Source organism: Adiantum capillus-veneris, chromosome 24 (genome assembly GCF_014529385.1).
Source record: "Adiantum capillus-veneris isolate H3 chromosome 24, ASM1452938v2, whole genome shotgun sequence".
In the NCBI taxonomy this organism is placed as follows: Eukaryota; Viridiplantae; Streptophyta; class Polypodiopsida; order Polypodiales; family Pteridaceae; genus Adiantum; species Adiantum capillus-veneris.
Genome location: NC_140954.1, coordinates 122097707 through 122116009, shown reverse-complemented (window position 1 = coordinate 122116009; position 18303 = coordinate 122097707). Strand labels below are relative to the sequence as shown.

General features: G+C 46.5%; 1 protein-coding gene across 3 annotated transcripts in view; it reads right to left on the bottom strand.

The window, feature by feature from the left end:
- Positions 1 to 286: 286 nt before the first annotated feature.
- LOC147427051 (piezo-type mechanosensitive ion channel component) overlaps positions 287 to 18303 on the bottom strand; it is a 195619-nt gene continuing 177602 nt past the window's right edge. For 2 of the 3 annotated variants that reach the window (XM_086499262.1, XM_086499260.1), the window contains 5 exons: positions 3110 to 3268; positions 2545 to 3027; positions 2302 to 2446; positions 2067 to 2211; positions 287 to 852 (listed from right to left, as the gene is read on the bottom strand). In XM_086499262.1, coding sequence (XP_086355388.1) covers positions 717 to 852; positions 2067 to 2211; positions 2302 to 2446; positions 2545 to 3027; positions 3110 to 3268 — 1068 coding nt within the window. In that variant the 3' untranslated portion in view covers positions 287 to 716. The remainder of the gene's footprint in view (positions 853 to 2066; positions 2212 to 2301; positions 2447 to 2544; positions 3028 to 3109; positions 3269 to 18303) is intronic. The other variant, XM_086499261.1, reaches the window with a different exon arrangement.

Below are 18303 nucleotides of genomic sequence, written 5' to 3'. Positions count from 1 at the left end.
TTTAGGGCAAAGGTATTTCTTTGGTGGGCTATGGTGAGAGGGCTTGCATTGGCAGTGAGTTTCCGCCATTATCATGTAGCTTTTGGTATCTGCTTCTTTTTGCACCACAATAGGCATCACTTTATTACCGTCCACTTGCTAAGAAGTTATAGGTCTTTGTTTCCTCCATCTCGCTTCTTATCACTCGTGAACCCTTTCCCATTTGTAATTAGGTTGTTTAATGGGTTGGACCACGCACATTTCTATTAGGTCATTAAAATGATTACACATCATGACAGAAAAGACCAACATTGCAACAACAATTAATTAATTTTTGCCTGTCTATGATTTCCCAAAAACATTGAAGCAAATTGCTTGGCAATTGTTGAGACATTTTCTTTGATCTGGTCACTTCTAAAGCCTAACCTTCCTTCATTATACAGAACTGCACTTTTCCAATTTGACAATAAAACACTTTTAATGTCGAAGACCACTTTTTCTTGGGTCCATCTGACCTTCACAATACAGCAGAGATTATCGCTTTGATGAATGAGACTACAGGTATCTATATTTTTACAAGCTTTCAAGAAGCAAAGAAACTTTGTATACCCCTCCTGCATCTACCTGTGAGACAAGCCGGATTTATACACCTAATTCTCATGTTGAAGGATGCAGAAGCTGCATACACCAATGCGAGCATACACTATACAACTTCAAAAATGTACAAAGAAACACATTTAATCAAGTTTAGTATACTCCAATAATGCATGAGGAGATCTGTAAATTCTGATTATGGTCCAAAACAAGCCTTCCTCTAGAACAAGCTCTCCTGCAGCCCGTGCTGCATAGATGTCTTCGCATATCGCCATGAGCCTGCAAAAAACAAGAGTCCATCCGTGAATTTCAAGCAACCTCAAGCTTAACCACCATTGCACTGTTCAAATTAGTAAGGCTTGCTCAAGCATTGAAAATCTCCTATAAAACATCTTTAAAATAAGAACCTATAAGCAATAGTCATAGCAATTTGTTCTCATATGCTGATGTTCTTTGCCTTGATTCACATAAAACCCTCAGCCTTCTAATCCAACATGTGGCTCAGACATTTTACAGAATGACTTGATGATGAGAACTCTGAATTAGGAAGCTATGAGAGTAGACAGCTGAGTAAGTCAAAACAGTGTTCAAGAAGAATGGCCAAGTTAGCAGCCTTCGTATCACCCATGCATTATCGAATGGTTTTGTTCTAATTTAAGGTCACGCCTCGTCCAAAAGCTTAGCTCCAATGAATAGATGGCTGCATAGCCAATCCCTTTCTTAAGGCTTTGTGTAGGTTTTGCCTTGATGTTTTCTGTGGAAAGAGAACAGAGATGTCAGATGAGGGTTGTCCCCATCTGGGCTGACAAATCAACGAGTTAGCCACGCCTCTGAAAAATGGTCCCTCCTTTGGTCTCAAGCTCTTGGAGAGACCGTCATTAGAAGTTCTGCTCACCTTGTACCATGCATATAACGTATGCTTCCCAAACTTTCGCCTAAAGACTAGGCCTACCTTTTGTGGTTTATTTGGTAATACTGGCCTGATCTTTCGTCTCACGTTGGTGATTCTCAAGGGCATCACAAGGAACATTCACGATTATCCTTTGAGTGACAGTCCTTGTGAAGTATCCTCTACCCATGTAGGTCTTGGCCAGTCAGCCTGAATCAGCCACGATTTACCAATTATTACCCTGTAGTCGATCATGAAATAAGCATGAGTCTCAGGCACAACATAACAAGGGAAAGAGATCTCCGACTGGTCATTTGTTGTGCCAGATGTAGAGTCGCTTTATAACAAAAGTCTTGCGAGAGGAATAGCATCATTGACTGTCTTCAAAGAACAGGTTCATGCACTTTTCTTTAAGGACCCGTCAGCCTAGACAATATAAGGGAGTAAAGATTACTCTGGTTCCTACCTGACTTCCTACACTCTTTCCACGCCTTTCACCTATTTCATCATGGGCATACCAAGATGACTCATTTTATGATTCAAGTTAAAAAGTGCATGATTTGAAACAGCTAACATATGCAATCTTCCAATAATTGACCACAACCTGTCACAAGATGAGAAATTCTCGTAAGGTATCCGCATCCGCAAATCAGCACATTGCAACCGAATGAACCGCCCAACAGCCAAAACAAAAGTAATGTAAAGACTGGTGATGCTAAACTTGGACAAAGTATCCCCAATCAGACCCTCTGTTTCAAAAAAATTCTTATGATCAGTGACCTTAAAGAGTGCAACAATGACAAAGAACAGATCCAACATAACAGTTCACGTTGGCCTACGTGGTACTTCCTCTGACACTGCAATAGCATATGGTCCCTTTAAGTTTCCACAGGCTTCTGGGCTTGAAGTGTTATCTCGCAAAAACGACCACCAGGATTGGAATGCTTGAGTTAAAGAGAGATTTCCGGACACCACATCTGTCTGCTACAATCGCAAAACCATGGGTGTTGATCACATGGTCACAAGGCTTCATAAATATAAAAATAGACTTTGAAACTACAAATAAATCCCTGTAAACTTACGGTCCCTTCGAGCATTCGCACTTCTCCAGTGCTTGTGATGCGAAAATACTGGGGATGAAGGTCCAAAATCAATAAACCAGTAAGGTTGTCACTTGAGTCCTTGATCAAATCGAAACTGCTGCTTTCATTTGAAAATAGAGCAAGTTCCTTTGTTTTAGGTCTTTGCCTACTGAACTCCCATCTTGCTATGATACTGAAGTCCTCTTGCATTGAATTGAGAAGAGTTCTGAGAGTTGGAGGTGGCACGAGCCACAGGTTATCGGCATCTGATTCACAGCAGATAAGCTGTACATCCTCCAAATCGTAGTCTTCAAGGTGAGAATCATCAATGACTTCTGATTCCACAAGATTTTCCATTGGGTATATACTGCATAGTGAGGTATGATACAACATAAACTTTCCGCTTCTTGTATTGAGATCTATCTGAACATGAGCATCTAGTACAGGATTTGCAAAGTTTGTGGGATTCCCACTGCTATAAATCTGCTCAAAGGATTCCATGCACGTCAGGAATTGGGATCAAAGTTTCACAATCAAAATATCAAGGAGTGAAAAAACAGTTTACCAGCATTGGAGCCCAGATAATGAAGATCAAAACCAAGAAAGTGCAAATACCACTGAAAAATTTGGGCCAGACACCTCGCTTCTCACCAAGTTGGTGCTTTTCACGAGAAAGCTTACCATCACACTTTACTATGTATAGACTAGCATATATATCCTCCAGCTGCAAATCAAAACTTTGCTCATGTTACATGTACTATACTTATGTGCATGAGATAAAAATTGGCTATATGAATGATAGTAAATGCATCAATGTCTCAACGTATACATTTTGTATGGTACATCTTTTGGGAACAGTTAATGCAGAAACAACGCAAAAACACAATAGAAACGTACAACATGACAATGTAACCACTTGTCACTTGAAGCTTTTGGACGCTACAGCCTACTCTCTAACCTCTTCCATACCTATGCTTCTAAAGCCTCCAAAAAAGGAAGAAAGAAACAGCCTTTTACGTCTACTTCGGCCTATGAATATTGAAACAAATCAAATATGCATGTGTGTGTCATCCATCTTCGAGAAAGGACAAAGGTACAAAGTAACAAAATGTGGTCCTGTGGTAAGGGAGTTGATCCTAAACCTCTCATATAAGTCCTTCCTTCAAAGATTTTCCAGTAACGAAAATTCACTTGTGCTCCAATGTCCCATCCCCATCTTCCACTGATAATTGTCCACGATAGTCAAGAGATTGTTTAGGGCAGAAATGCATCAGAGCATAATTCTCCTCCTTGAAAAGCATTTTTTCTTATCCAAGTTCTTGTCTCTAAGTGTCAGGTGCAATGGAAGTGTTTATAAGGATTTAGCTCGGATCTAGTACTCCGCACAAACACAAGGTTACTTTATTTCACTTGAAAAGAGAAACTGAACTTAACACAATGAAGGAGGAGAGAGAGAGAGAGAGAGAGAGAGAGAGAGAGAGAGAGAGAGAGAGAGAGAGAGAAAGAGAGAGAGATGAAATGAAATGTTATATTAACGTCTTCAAAAGGCCAAAGTGACCTATGAGACCAAAAAGTTACAATGCGGTGTATCTGATACAAAGTCAGATTAACAAAATAAATTAAACTAGGATAACAAAATGTAAATACTGCGGGATTCTGAACTAAGCAGTACAATGTGAAGACAATATGGGAGGGGAGTAGAGATCCATCTTCATCTGCAGTCTGGACGACGAAAGAGTATGGCTTGAATCCTTTGCCATAGCCTCCTTCGAAATTGTGTAGCTCCTCTCCTCCCTCGGGGTCGTCTAGATCTCCCTAGCTCCAATGCTCGGTCTATGAGAGAGAGAGAGAGAGAGAGAGAGAGAGAGAGAGAGAGAGAGAGAGAGAGACGACACGGCATGTCGGGTCTCAACCACCCTCAAGGGCCCCCTTGCTCTGTTGCCAAGGCAAGTACTTGCTTTATTACTTACACAAAATGCTGATACAATGATGCTAATGCCGAGACACTGATGGACTAGATATAGACGCTTGGTATTGCTAGGATGTTGATGGGTACTTGCTAGGGATACTTGATATAGCGAGGCTAAGTTGGATGGTGAAACGGTAATGTCTATGATGGTACTGCTGTGCTGAATGGTGCTGGGTACTTGGTACTTCTAGTACTTGCAACTTGTCGGCGATGATCGGCTGAAGGTACTAAAGCTGGCTGATATGAGGGGATGCTGAAAACGCTCAGGATCAAGGCTGAAAGGCTGACTGATCTGAGGGAATGCTGATGGCGATGAGGTGCTGCTGAAAACGCCAAGGGATCTGCTGATAATGCTGACGCTGAGGCTGATTGTTGAAATCTGAAACGCTGGTGCTCCTGCTGCGGTACTGCTGAGATGCTGCAGAAGACTGCCTGCCATCTACCTAAAGTGCTGACGCAGGCTCTTCTTATATACACTAAGAAAACTAGGTCGTGCAGTTAATTTTCAGCCTCCACGATCCTTGACAAAAGGCTAGACCGTCACTGCTTAAGAGACTGTTTGCGTGCTCACATGCCTATATGCTGAATTGACTATACTGTGCAAGAGAGGGTATGCAACTATGACTTGCCTGAGCATGCACGTCTTGCTAGAGGCTCACAAAGTGCCACGCTAGATCCTAAGCTACAGTAAGACTGGCGCTAGACTGTAGCAGAAGCTTGTTCATGTGGTGCAAGTGTAGTGCGCACGTGACATTGTGAGACCTACCCAAACAACGAAAGTAGAGAAGGGTGTCACAAAATGATGATGTGGCATGACTTACTCCTGACACGACAAAGGAAAGCAGGATTGTACAGGGTAATGACATGGTGGGCCGGATTTGCACCGCAAATCTTACCGTGTTTTGTAGGCTGACACGTGGCAAGCTGTACGGTGGCTTTAGGCAACACATAAAGAAAATTGGCTTACCAGGCTTTTGGAGGCGACCTGTTTTTAGCAGTATGAGCTTTTGGGCGCCTAGCTTTTGTATCAAAATACAAAATAGTGCTTTGGGGGCCTACTCTAGCACTTTCAATGCATGGTTAGAATCGATGGTGATGCTGAGTCGGACCAGGTCCTCCATGCATGGTTGCACACGTGGCAGTGGGCAGTGACACGTGGCAGCAGGGATATGAACGGTGGTCTATTGGACATCGTGGCCAGGTCACCACCACTGCTCAGTTTGGAGATAGACTTAGATGGATGACATTTATGAGCCGTTGGTGGCTCTTTATGGTTGTACATATGAGTAGTAGCTGTTGGGTCATTGGGGATCGTCTTTGGTCAAACATCGTCGTCTAGAGTAGCGAGCCTATTCACACAGCACGTCTGCACTATCCTTGCACATCTGAGCCTTGACACCCCCATTGTACCTGTGAGTTCTGGGCTGGAGCTGTGTGTGCTGCCACACCAGAGTCTGTATTTGTTCTTTGAGATAGTCGAGTCCATATGTTCTCGTCTGCTGCTGTGTCTCTGTATTGATCAACTGTTATCTATTGTTTCCTTTGTTTTCATTCTGTTTTGAGTGAGATGTCACGCACATTGCACTGAGGAGCACCCACTGTAGAGAGCACGACACACTATCTGCACTACAGGTGCTCTCATTTTTGGCATGCCCGATGGGACCTCAACTGAAGTCTCACTCTCTGTTGAGGTACAAATCGAGGAGCTAGCTGGGTTTACCTAGCCTCTCCTACTTCGCCTTACCCAGTGCAGCCTACTGGCTTGGTCCAGTTTTCACCCTAGACATCTTACTCTATCTGACCTAGTCTCTCGCCTTGCTGGTTGGTCCTCTGTCGCCTTGGTCCAACCAAGCTCTTGTCCTGGTCTAGTCCTTCCTCGTCCCTGGTCCAGCTAGGTGGGTCTAGTCACTTGCCTTGGTCTAGTAGAATCTAGACCTGTGTTCATTCAGCCAGTTAAAGGTCTTCTTGCCCAAAGCTTGATTGGGTTTGTGGTCACTGCATGACACATACAAGGCGGTCATTAGAGCGTCAAAGGGCACTACTGAGTCCTCTGAAGTACTACAACAGAAGACGTCAACCCTTGGTACCTAGTAGAAGTCCACCAACCTCATCACCCATACCTCCATATACGGCATCATCCATTCCTCCATCCGGTTCCACATCTTCCAGGTCACCTTCCCCAGTAAAGCTCTCTCCCCTTTTGTTACAGCAAGCTATTGAGCAACGGGCTCTTGAGCAAGAGGCCATGGAGGCGTTGATTAGTGTTTTGGCCAAGGTAAACATCAAGTTTCCTACTTTAAAGGGACTCTCCTCAGAAGATGCAGACGACCATGCAAGGAGGTTTGTATCTCTTTGTAGAGGTCGTGGTCTTAATAGAGAAGATGCTTATTTGGTGTTGTTTCCATCAACTTTGGATGGATTAATAGACAAGTGGTACAGTCAGTTTACAGAGAACCACTTTACTACTTGGGCTACGTTGAGACAACAATTTTGTGAAGCTTTCAGACCAAGCGATTTCCAAGAAAAGGTTCTGGATGAGTTGGCCAACCTGCTAATTCAGCCCAAAGAGACTTTTGCAGAACTCATGACCTGAACAAAGTCTCTGGTCGCCAAGCTTCCTCAGCCACCAGGTGAGTTCATGGTCAAGAAATGGGTAGAGAAGGCTCTTCCAAAGACTTCTCAGCAAAAACTCAGAGAGAATCTCCCACCTGATGCCACCTTGGAGGAGTTTGTTGCGGCTGCTACTAGGATAGAGGGGGCAAGGAAGTTGTTTACCGACTCTCCTCAGGTAAAGACTGCCTCTGCACTCTTGAAGAGTTCATCTGACCCTTTGACTTCTTTACGTAGGGAACTTGCAACCCTAAAACTACAACGTGCTCTTCAAGAGGAGAAATCAATCTCTCTTAGATAAGAGAAGCCCCCACATCACAAGGCTTTGGATTAAATGAAGAAAGAGCTAGAAGAGCTTCGGTCTCAGCAGGAGACTAAGGCTATGGTATGGTGCAGCTCGTGTCGCTCTCCAGGACACCCTCCACAAGACTGTCCCCTTCGGGCCTATTGCCACTTCTGCGAAAAGTCTAGGCATGAAGACAAGGATTGCTACTATATCAAGGGATTGCGGCAAATACAACAAAGTCTAGGTCCTTCTCTCCAACAAGGGCTAGCATCAATATCCATTATGGTTTCCCCCTATGGGCATCAAAATTACATGCAACCTTTGCTCAATACCCCTACTGTCCAAGGTATGTCAAATACCCATGCTCCTTCAACCCCTCAGAGCTTCTACACCTCAGCCTCCAACTCCATGCAGCAACAAGAGCAGAGACCACCTTGTCCCCCTACTGTCCAAGGTATGTCAAATACCCATGCTCCTTCAACCCCTCAGAGCTTCTACACCTCAGCCTCCAACTCCATGCAGCAACAAGAGCAGAGACCACCTTGTCCCCCGTTTCGTCCGTCAAATCGGCCCATCTTATGCTACAGATGTGGAGAATATGGGCATTACCAAAGTAAGTGTCCTTTACCTGAAGGGTCTCCTCCCTGCCGACATTGTCCAGAGTCTAAGGACCACTACAGTAAGGATTGTCCCAAGCAAAGGGCATCCTCATCTTTCGTCCCAACTCAGAACCAACAAGAATTCACATTTCCGAAGATTAATCTGATTGCAGTGAACACCAGCCCTCAGCCATCACCTGCTACTCATACGATTAGGCCACAACAAGTAGGGGAGCCCACTGGCGTCCTCACTCGGGCACAAAGAGCAGCTCTTGCTCTCAGCTTGCCAATAGGTCCATCTCATCCATCTCCACTTCCACAACTGGACAAAACGGACGAGCCCTTCATTGGTGCTAAGAGTAGGCCAGTGATGGACTCTCCGTGCTGGGCAGTGACACCTGGCAACAGGGATACGGACGGTGGTCTAGTGGACATTGTGGCTAGGTCACCACAACCGCTCAGTTTGGAGATAGACTTAGATGGCTGACATTTATGAGCCGTTGGTGGCTCTTTATGGTTGTACATATAAGTAGTAGCTGTTGGGTAATTGGGGATCATCTTCTTCAAATATGGTCCAGCGTTGTCAGAAGAGTAGCGAGTCTATACACACAGCACATCTACACTATCCCTGCACATCTGAGCCTCGACACCCCCATTGTACCTGTGAGTTCTGGGCTGGAGCTGAGTGTGCTGCCACACAGAGTCTGTATCGGTTCTTTGAGATAGTCAAGTCCATATGTTCTGGTCTGCTGTTGTGTCTCTGTGTTGATCAGCTGTTATCTATTGTTTCCTTTGTTTTCATTCTGTTTTGAGTGAGATGTCACACACATTGCACTGAGGAGCACCCACTGTAGAGAGCACGACACACTATCCGTGCTACAGGTGCTCTCATTTTTGGCACGCCCGGTGGGACCCGAACCCACAATCCCTTGATTAGAAGTCAAATACCTTATCCATTAGGCCATGGGCTAGATGCAACCCTCATAAGTGACACCCTCTCAGTCATTCAGTCTCTGTACCCAGGTGCAGGGCCTAGTGGCGGGCACCTCCCTGTACAGCCCTCAGAGTCGTACATGATTTCCTATCCAACACCACCTCTCACCGATTACAAAAGTCCTCGTCTCACTGTATTTATCCTTGGGCATCAATTCTCCGGCGTCATAGTCGATGGTGGTTCTGGGATCAATCAGATGCCAGAGTTCACTATGTTGGCTTTAGGTTTGCAGCCTACCCGCACTGCTCCATTCGTTGTTACATTGGCCAACCGGCGGACAGTCTATCCAGTGGGCATAGTAGACAAGGTGCCTCTAAAGGTACAAGACTTCACCTTTAGCTTGGATTTTGTGGTGGTCAGTCTTCCCCAGGTGGAGGGAGGATTTCCTTTGCTTATTGGTAGACCATGGTTGCGGCATACTAAGGCACTTCATGATTGGAGAAACGACGCCATGTGGATACATACTCCTGGCTCCCCCATGCAAACCAAATCGACTCGAAGGAGGTATGGATCCAGTAGTTCATCACAGCTCATCGTCAGTACAATCCAACCCTGACCTCGAGCAGCCTACCCTACCTGACAGGTCTGACGAAGACCTGCTGCAGTGGTTGGAAGCTACCACATCGATGCCGTGCTATGTGGTCTCTATTCAAACCTTGTGGATACACTCTCTTTCCCGGATCCTTAGGTTAACACCAGTCCAAGTCATACAACAAAAAGTGTGCCAGTCCCAGAAGCAAGTGTGTTAGTCTAGGATGACCATGCTTCAAATGTTCCCCTGATCAAGGTTGTTTGCCTTGGTGAACCTATAACACATCATAGAAGGGGAAAGAAATCCCCTCTGCATGAGTTCGCCAACGTACCACCTCTTCCCTCAACACCCCCTGACACCCCGCCCACTCCAAAGCACTATGCTGTCTCTGAAGACTTACCCTTCGAGGAGCTCCAACCAGAATGGTTACAAGAGAAGTATGCAGAGTTTCCAATTGATCAAACACCAGCCCATGATGTCTTGAAGCCCCAAGAGGTAGCTCACTCTTCATCTTCCGAGGCGCCCTCTCCAGTTACGCCTCCTGACCCGGTCAAAGAAGTCAACTTGGGCGACCCGGACAACCCTTAGCACATCCTCTTAGCCACTTGGTTATGGGAGCATCCCGTGCTACTCAATCAGGTAGTCTCTTTCATGCACTCTTTTAAAGATGTTCTTGCTTGGTCCGACAAGGATTTGTAAGGGATCCCACCAAAATTGGGTGTCGATACTATCCCTTTGGTTGAAGGGGCTAAGCCTGTCAGAGGCCGAGCTTACAAGCTCAACCCAAAGTATGCAGAAGCTGTCAAGTCGGAGCTAGAAAAAATGCAAGAGGCAGGGATCATTGTACCTTTGGAGCACTCTGAGTGGTTATCGCCCATGGTGATAGCGCCTAAGAAGCAGTCCAATAAAATCCGTGTGTGCGTAGATTACCGCGCTCTAAACAAGGTAATTATCCCAGACGGTTTTCCCACACCTTTCACTGAGCGTGTGCTCGAAGATGTAGCAGGGCATGTATTGTATAGTTTCATGGATGGGTTCAATGGATACAATCAGTTGGGCATCCATCCAGGTGATCGTATCAAAACGGCTTTTGTGACTCCCTAGGGTATTTTTATCTACACAAGAATGTCGTTTGGGTTGAAAAATACTCCACCTTCCTTCAATCGCACAATATATCTCATATTCTGTCCCTTACTTACGGATCATCTTCCCATCTTCATGGACGATTTTTCGACCTTCTCAAGTGCTCAATGTTCAACCCCAGTGGAAAATCTAGAGGAGCACCTCGCTCAGCTCTCTGCTGTCTTCCTCAGGTGCAGAGAGGCACGCCTGAAGCTCAATCCTAAGAAATGTCATTTTTTGGTCACTGAGGACACACTTCTAGGCCATGTGGTATCTGCTAAAGGTTTAGCGCATGGCCCAGAGAAGATCGTGGCCATCTTGAAGTTACCACCTCCCATCAACCCGAAAGGTGTTCAGAGCTTTGTAGGCCACACAGGCTATCATCGCAGGTTTATACGAATGTATGCATAGGTGGCTCAACCATTGACCCGACTCACTAGTGGTACTGTACCCTTCCAATGGTCAAAACCTGAGGCTGAAGCATTTGCATACCTCAAAAAATGCCTCACTGAAGCACCTATTCTAGTGGCTCCTCATTGGTCTATCCCTTTTCATATGCATACTGATGCCAGTCAACTGGCTGTGGGTGCTGTGCTGACTCAGCTTGTAGCAGGCTACAATGTCACTTTCACAGGACACACAGTTAGTACAGTTGGCTGAGGCTGGTTCACATTGGACGGACTCTCTTGGCTGGGCAGTGACACGTGGCAGGGGATACGAACGGTGGTCTAGTGGACATGGTGGCTCTTTATGGTTGTACATATGAGTAGTAGCTGTTGGGTCATTGGATCATTTCTAGATATATGGTCCAGCATCGTCATTTTGAGTAGCGAGTCTATACACACAGCACGTCTTCACTATCCTTGCACATCTGAGCCTCGACACCCATTGTACCTGTGAGTCTTGGGCTGGAGCTGAGTGTACTGCCACGCCAGAGTCTGTATCAATTCTTTGAGATAGTCGAGTCATATGTTGTGGTCTGCTGTTGTTGTGTCTCTGTGAGCTCAGTTGTTGTCTATTGTTCCTTTGTTTTCAGTCTGTTTTGAGTGAGATTGTCACACACATTGCACTGAGGAGCACCCACTGTAGAGAGCACGACACACTATCTGCGCTATAGATGCTCTCATTTTGGCCATCACGGTGGGACCTCAACTGAAGTCTCACTCTCTGTTGAGGTACATCTTCAAGCTAGTTGGTTTTTATCTAGCTTCGCCTACTTTGCCTTGCATTTTGTAGCCTGCTGGTCTCGTCCTCTCTTGCCCTGGTCCAACTCGTCTGGTCCTCTCTCGCCTTGGTCAAACTCGTCTGGTTCGTCTGGTCCTCTCTCGCCCTGGTCCAACTGGTCTGGTCCTCTCTAACCCTGGTCCAATCAGCTCTCGTCTAGGTCTAGTCCTTCCTCGTCCCTGGTCCAGTCTGGGTCTGGGTCTAGTAGTGTCTGGACCTGTCTTCAGCCAGTTAAAGGTCTTCTTGCCCAAAGCTTGGTTGAATTGGTGGTCGCTGCATGACACATACAAGGCGGTCATTCGAGCGTCAAAGCGCACTACTGAGTCAACCATTGACTCGACTCACTAGTGGTACTGTACCCTTCCAATGGTCAAAACCTGAGGCTGAAGCATTTGCATACCTCAAAAAACGCCTCACTGAAGCACCTATTCTAGTGGCTCCATATTGGTCTCTACCTTTTCATGTGTATACTGATGCCAGTCAACTGGCTATGGGTGCTGTCCTGACTCAACCTAGTAAGGAGTACAACCTGGATTGCCCTGTTCACTATGCAAGTCGCCTGCTCACCAAAGCAGAGCGCAACTGCAGCACCACAAAAAGGGAAGGTTTGGCTATGGTGTATTCTTTACAGAAGTTTCGCCATTACTTGTTAGGGGTTCACTCACTATCATCACGGATCATCATGCGCTACGCTATCTTTTAACCACAAGTTGCAGGAAGAGTCTCGAGGTGGCTACTGATATTCCAAGAATTCGACTTCGAAGTAGTTCTTAGTCCAGGCAAGCGGCACGTCATGGCCGACCATCTCTCTCGCATACATACAGGTGAGCCCGATACTAGGGTAGATGATGACTTTCCAAATAGTCATCTCTTTAAGGTCGACACTACCCCAGATTAGTATGGAGATGTGTTACATCTTCTCTCTACTGGACTATATCCTGAGAATTCTTCTCCCTTGCAAAAAAGAAGACTCTTGCTGAAGTCTAGACCCTTGTCTTTGATTGGTGGACACCTCTACAAATCTGGGCCAAATGGTGCGCTGCGCAGGTGCGTCTCCCCTCACGAAGTAGACCACATTCTAGAAGATGCACACAATGGTCCTACAGGTGGCCATTACCCTGGTCACATCACGGCGCAAAAAATCTTACAAACAAGCTTATGGTGGCCCTATCTATTCAAAGATGCTATTGCTCGTGTCAAATTTTGTGATGTCTGTCAGCATTGTGCGCCCAAGCCGAGTAAGCAATCCAATTGCCCTGCTATGGAGTGCTTGCCCTTTGAGCGATGGGGCTTGGACTTTGTTGGTCCAGTTAATCCACTTGCTCAACCCGGCAATCGTAAGTATGTCCTGATAGCAACGGATTATGCAACCAAGTGGGACGAAGTGGTGGCTACCATCGACTGTATAGCCGCCACTATCGCAAAATTTTTATATGAAAATATTTTTTGCAGGTTTGGGTGCCCTCTGGAAATCACCAGTGATCAAGATAGTCATTTCGTCAACGACCTGATCTCCACACTCCTCACAAACTACAAGATTTTTCATCGTAAATCTTGCTCTTACTATCCTAGAGCAAATGGGCAAGCTGAGAGGACTAACAAAGTGCTAAGCGCGCTTCTCAGGAAAGCTTGTTACCTGCATCCAACTTCTTGGGGTCAGGCTATCCTCGGCACAGTTTGGGCTTATCGCACCTCCTTCAAGGCAACCACTAACTACACCCCATTCCAGCTAGCTTTCGATCTAGAAGAAATTGCACCATATGAGTTCAACTCAAGTTCAACAAGAGTGGGAAGTGTTCGCGTCACAGTGGAGATTGCTTCCGCAAACCTCTCTCGTCTCTCAATGTTAGAAGGAAGCAGGATGTTAGCTTCATATGCTCTCCAAGCTGAGCAACTTCGTCGCAAAGCGTGGCATGATCGCCATCTCAGAAAGCCGAAAATAACGCAGGGTTCCCTGGTGCTACTCTATTAGGCTAAATATCTAAAGAAAGCCAAGAAGCTGGTCCCAGCCTGGCAAGGGCCATTCATGGTACAAGAGATTTTGCCACAAGGGGTTGTCCAGTTAGTCACTCTGGCAGGCGTTCCCTTGCCATTGGTAAATGGATCAAGAATTAAGTGCTATCACTCACTTTCTTGACTCTTTAGAAATCTGGGTATTTTATCCCTCCCACCAACAACCTTATGACTGTCCCGTCCTCAGATCTCTCCGGCTTTCGATTCAATATTCTCAAGTCTTCCTCCTGTCAGTTCGCATCTCAGTTGTCATCGGTGATCTTTAAGATTCTCCTCGTTTGACTGCGTGCATCAATTTGCTCTCTTATCATTGATAGAATTGGGCTTTTGGAGTCCTACTAGGATCGAGCGTTACTACTCTGTTTGTTTCTACTGCCCCTCTCTCCTCATGGATTTGTTGAATATCCGAGGTCCAGCTCTCGTTGGATTGATCTTTGATTTTTGTTATTGTTCCTAACACATTCAAACCTTCTCTGCTGTATCTCCCTTCCCCTCTATCTCTTAAGGTGAGCTCTCACACACACACATCTAGTTCCTTGCCTTTCTGGTGCGATCTCTTTCGTAACACTCGTTCAATATTCACTCCTGCTGCCATACTCTTTTCATTGCTCTTTCCCTCTCTCACACGTACATACAAGTTTGCTCGAAGGTGGGAATGGTTGCTCTAACCTTTCTGATTGACCATATCCTAGTTAAAGGAAGCACGCAATTTTTTATGGGCAACCATTACAACTTCCTTTCTCTCCTTTCTCTCTAGCAGCACATTACAACTTCCTTTCTCTCCTTTCTCTCTAGTGCACTATGCTGCAGCACATCACAACTTCCTTTCTCCTTTCTCTCTGGTGCACTATGCCTTTTGCTCCTCACCACCCCTCTCTAGCCAAATTCCCCTTGTCCCACCCTCAACTCCCTCGCCTTATCCTCCTTCCATCATTCCCTCTACTATAGCCCTTCAACACACCTACCTCGCCCACCCTCTAATTTCCCCCTCGCCCTATCCTCTAAAATCCCCCTCGCCCCTACCCTCTAAATTCTCCCTCGCCCTACCCACTAAAAACCCCCCTCGCCCCTACCCTCTAAACCCCCTCTCGCCCCTACCCACTAAAAAACCCCCTTGCCCCTATCCTCTAAACCCCTCTCGCCCCTGCCCACTAAAAACCCCCTCTCACCCCTACCCGCTAAACCCATCTCGCCCCTGCCCACTAAAAACCCCCTCTCACCCCTACCCGCTAAACCCATCTCGCCCCTGCCCACTAAAAACCCCCTCTCGTCCCTACCCTCTAGACCCATCTCGCTTCTGCCCACTAAAAACCCCCTTTCACCCTTGCCCACTAAAAACCCTCGCCCCTACCCAACAAGCAATTCCCTTGCCCCTGCCCTCTAATTTTCTCGCCCTCACAAATCAACAGCCCTGCGCTCTAATTCCCTGGCCCCTCAACCAATCTCCCACCCGCTCCTACCCAATTTTCCCCTCTCGCCCCCTTATTGAATACCTGTCGCCCCTACCTATCCGTCTATCCCATCGCGTTGCAGGTTGCAGTGCATCGCAATCAGGTGCAGAGCTTTTCACGATTTTCAACCAGGTCCTATTTCATCAATCTCGACTCACATTTTCAGTACGTTTTCAGTTTTGCACGTGTTTGAGGAACACAACAACGAGTTCAAGCGGAGGCCAAGAACAATCCACTATGGCGGGTACAAGCAAGAAGACTAGGAAGTCTCGCCAGAGACCCATTGAAACATCTAGAAGTTCTACAGAAGAAGAAGATGTGGAAACTTCCACCCATGGCCTCACCGATCTGTCCTCCACTAATTAGTGTGATGAGAGTTACAAAGCGTCTGACTCCGGCTCTGCCTCTGACTCTGACTCAGAGTCTTCTAGCCAACATGAAGATGATGTGAAAAAGAAAAAGAAGAAGGCAATCACGCAGGTGCTGAGCCATCAAATTCCTCGGCCTCGTTCTTCCAAAACTCAAACCAAATTCACTTTGAACTTCCATCTGCAGCAGCCTCATCCGTCTCTTCGAGAAGTTTTATCAAAAGATCAGCTACATACGCTCGGTCTGTCAGCATTCGTAAGAGGGTACCCACTGACTGCTACACGCATTGGTCAAGCTTTGGGGATGACAACCTTTCCTACAGTAAAACCGGCTACGAGAATCTATTCACAACTTTCGAAAGATGCGACCATTGAGGCATGCAAAGAGCTACTTAGTACTAGTCATGCTGACTATGCAAGAAATAAAAAGCTCTGGGCCATTTTCAAGTACTACTTTTTGGTCAGAGTTGTTAAAGTAAGCAAGGGCAGCTGTGATCTACTATATTCTCGCACTGCGAAAGCCTATAGGCTATACTGCCTCATCCACACCATCCCGTGTGGCTTTCATCAAATTCTATTTACCTCTTTACAGTCGCGGGCAAAAAGATTCAGAGCTCAGGTGCAATCTGTGCAATCTAGCTTTCAATGCTTTGCAGCTCCCATGTTGGCCTGGGTCATTAATATACATGTTAGTCCCATGGATGTGGATGCGGATATGCGGCATAAAAGCTCTAAGGCAAAAGGGAAAGATATTGAACAGACAATGGATCTACCTGGGAAGCCTAAGAAAAAGAGGGCAAAGGTAGTGAAGGACACAGTAGAATCTTTAATATCACTGCCAGTTTCGGAAAGCCAGCAGCTTCGAGTGAAGCAACCTGTTCGACATTCCTCGCATACTCCCGCTACTGGTTCGATGGTAAGTTCAGGCGCTGCAGATCACACTATGCATGTCAGAGTTGTGGCTTCTACAGTGTGTGTTCCTCTCTCTACTGCTGCTATTTTTACTCCTACCACAGTGACTAGCTCCCAAGCCCCAGTGGGAGTTGCTTCTTCTCCTATGCCTATTCCTGCTCCAGCCACTCCCACCGTCTCTACTCCGCCAAAGAGGCATGCTCCCAGTCCACCACCACGAGCAGTGCCACTTGCCACCCCAGTGCCACCAGTAGTACTACTTGCCAGCTCTCTTCCGCCTGACATTGTTACAGGACCTTCCACAGTGTCGGACTCTACATCACTTTTTTGGCTATCTGAGGATATACTGCAGGAGTCCAGGCAAGCCATTGCCACCATTGAGCTTGGAGCAGAGCGGTTGGCAGCTATACACCAGCGTCATGCAGCTACTTACGCAGCTATGGAGGGATCAATGCGAGTCACTGAGAGCGCCATCGCCGATCGGGATGCTACTATTTTCGCACTCCGACAGGCCTTGAAGTTAAAGTGTCAAGTGATTAATGACCTTCAAACTCAGGTACAAGGATTTAGAGAACTGCTCTTACATGAAAATAGGGCAACCCAACCTACGATGATGGGTATGGGGTATGAATGGACTCGAGCAAGTACACCAGTGCAAAATGCAGCAACGGGTCCTTCTCAGCAATTTATGGGACTCTACCCACAGACTCCGGTTCAGTACTACAATCAACAGTATCCTCGGGGGTTTCACTCATCACCATTGCCTCAGATGCAGAACGTTACTTGCTGCGACGGTATTGCTGGAGCACACCGCCATGGCTGTGTTACTCGACGTCCTCAGTAGACTACAGGACAGGTGCTACCCTCTACCTAGTAGCAGGTGGTTGGTCCCTTCCCATGCGGCCCAATTACGGACAGGAGAGCTCACATACAGTAGGGCCCCACCATTGATTTGATGGCTCCACCTTCAGAGACTGATGCTTCGGATAGTGTGGCGACTAATCTTTCTCTTGGGTGACTGGGCAGTTTTTTTATAATGACAGTGATGTGCAGTAGAGGTTTCTTTGCGGTCGATTAGCAGTTTCAGTTGTTACTCTCACCGAGACGGTGAGCGGTCTTGTGGCGGGCAACCTGCAGCAGGCTACAGTGTCACTTTCACAGGACACACAGTCAGTACAGTTGGCCGGGGCTGGTTCACACTGGACGGACTCTCTTGGCTGGGCAGTGACACGTGGCAGGGGATACGAACGGTGGTCTAGTGGACATCGTCGCCAGGTCACCACCACTCAGTTTGGGGATAGATTTAGATGGCTGACATTTATGAGCCGTTGGTGGCTCTTTATGGTTGTACATACGAGTAGTAGCTGTGGGTCATCGGATCATCTTCTAGATATATGGTCCAGCGTCGTCATTTTGAGTAGCGAGTCTATACACAACACGTCTTCACCATCCCTGCACATCTGAGCCTCGACACCCCATTGTACTTGTGAGTCCTAGGCTGGAGCTGAGTGTGCTGCCACGCCAGAGTCTGTATCAGTTCTTTGAGATAGTCGAGCCATATGTTGTGGTCTGCTGCTGTTGTGTCTCTATGAGCTCAATTGTTGTCTATTGTTCCTTTGTTTTCAGTCTGTTTTGAGTGAGATTGTCACGCACATTGCACTGAGGAGCACCTACTGTAG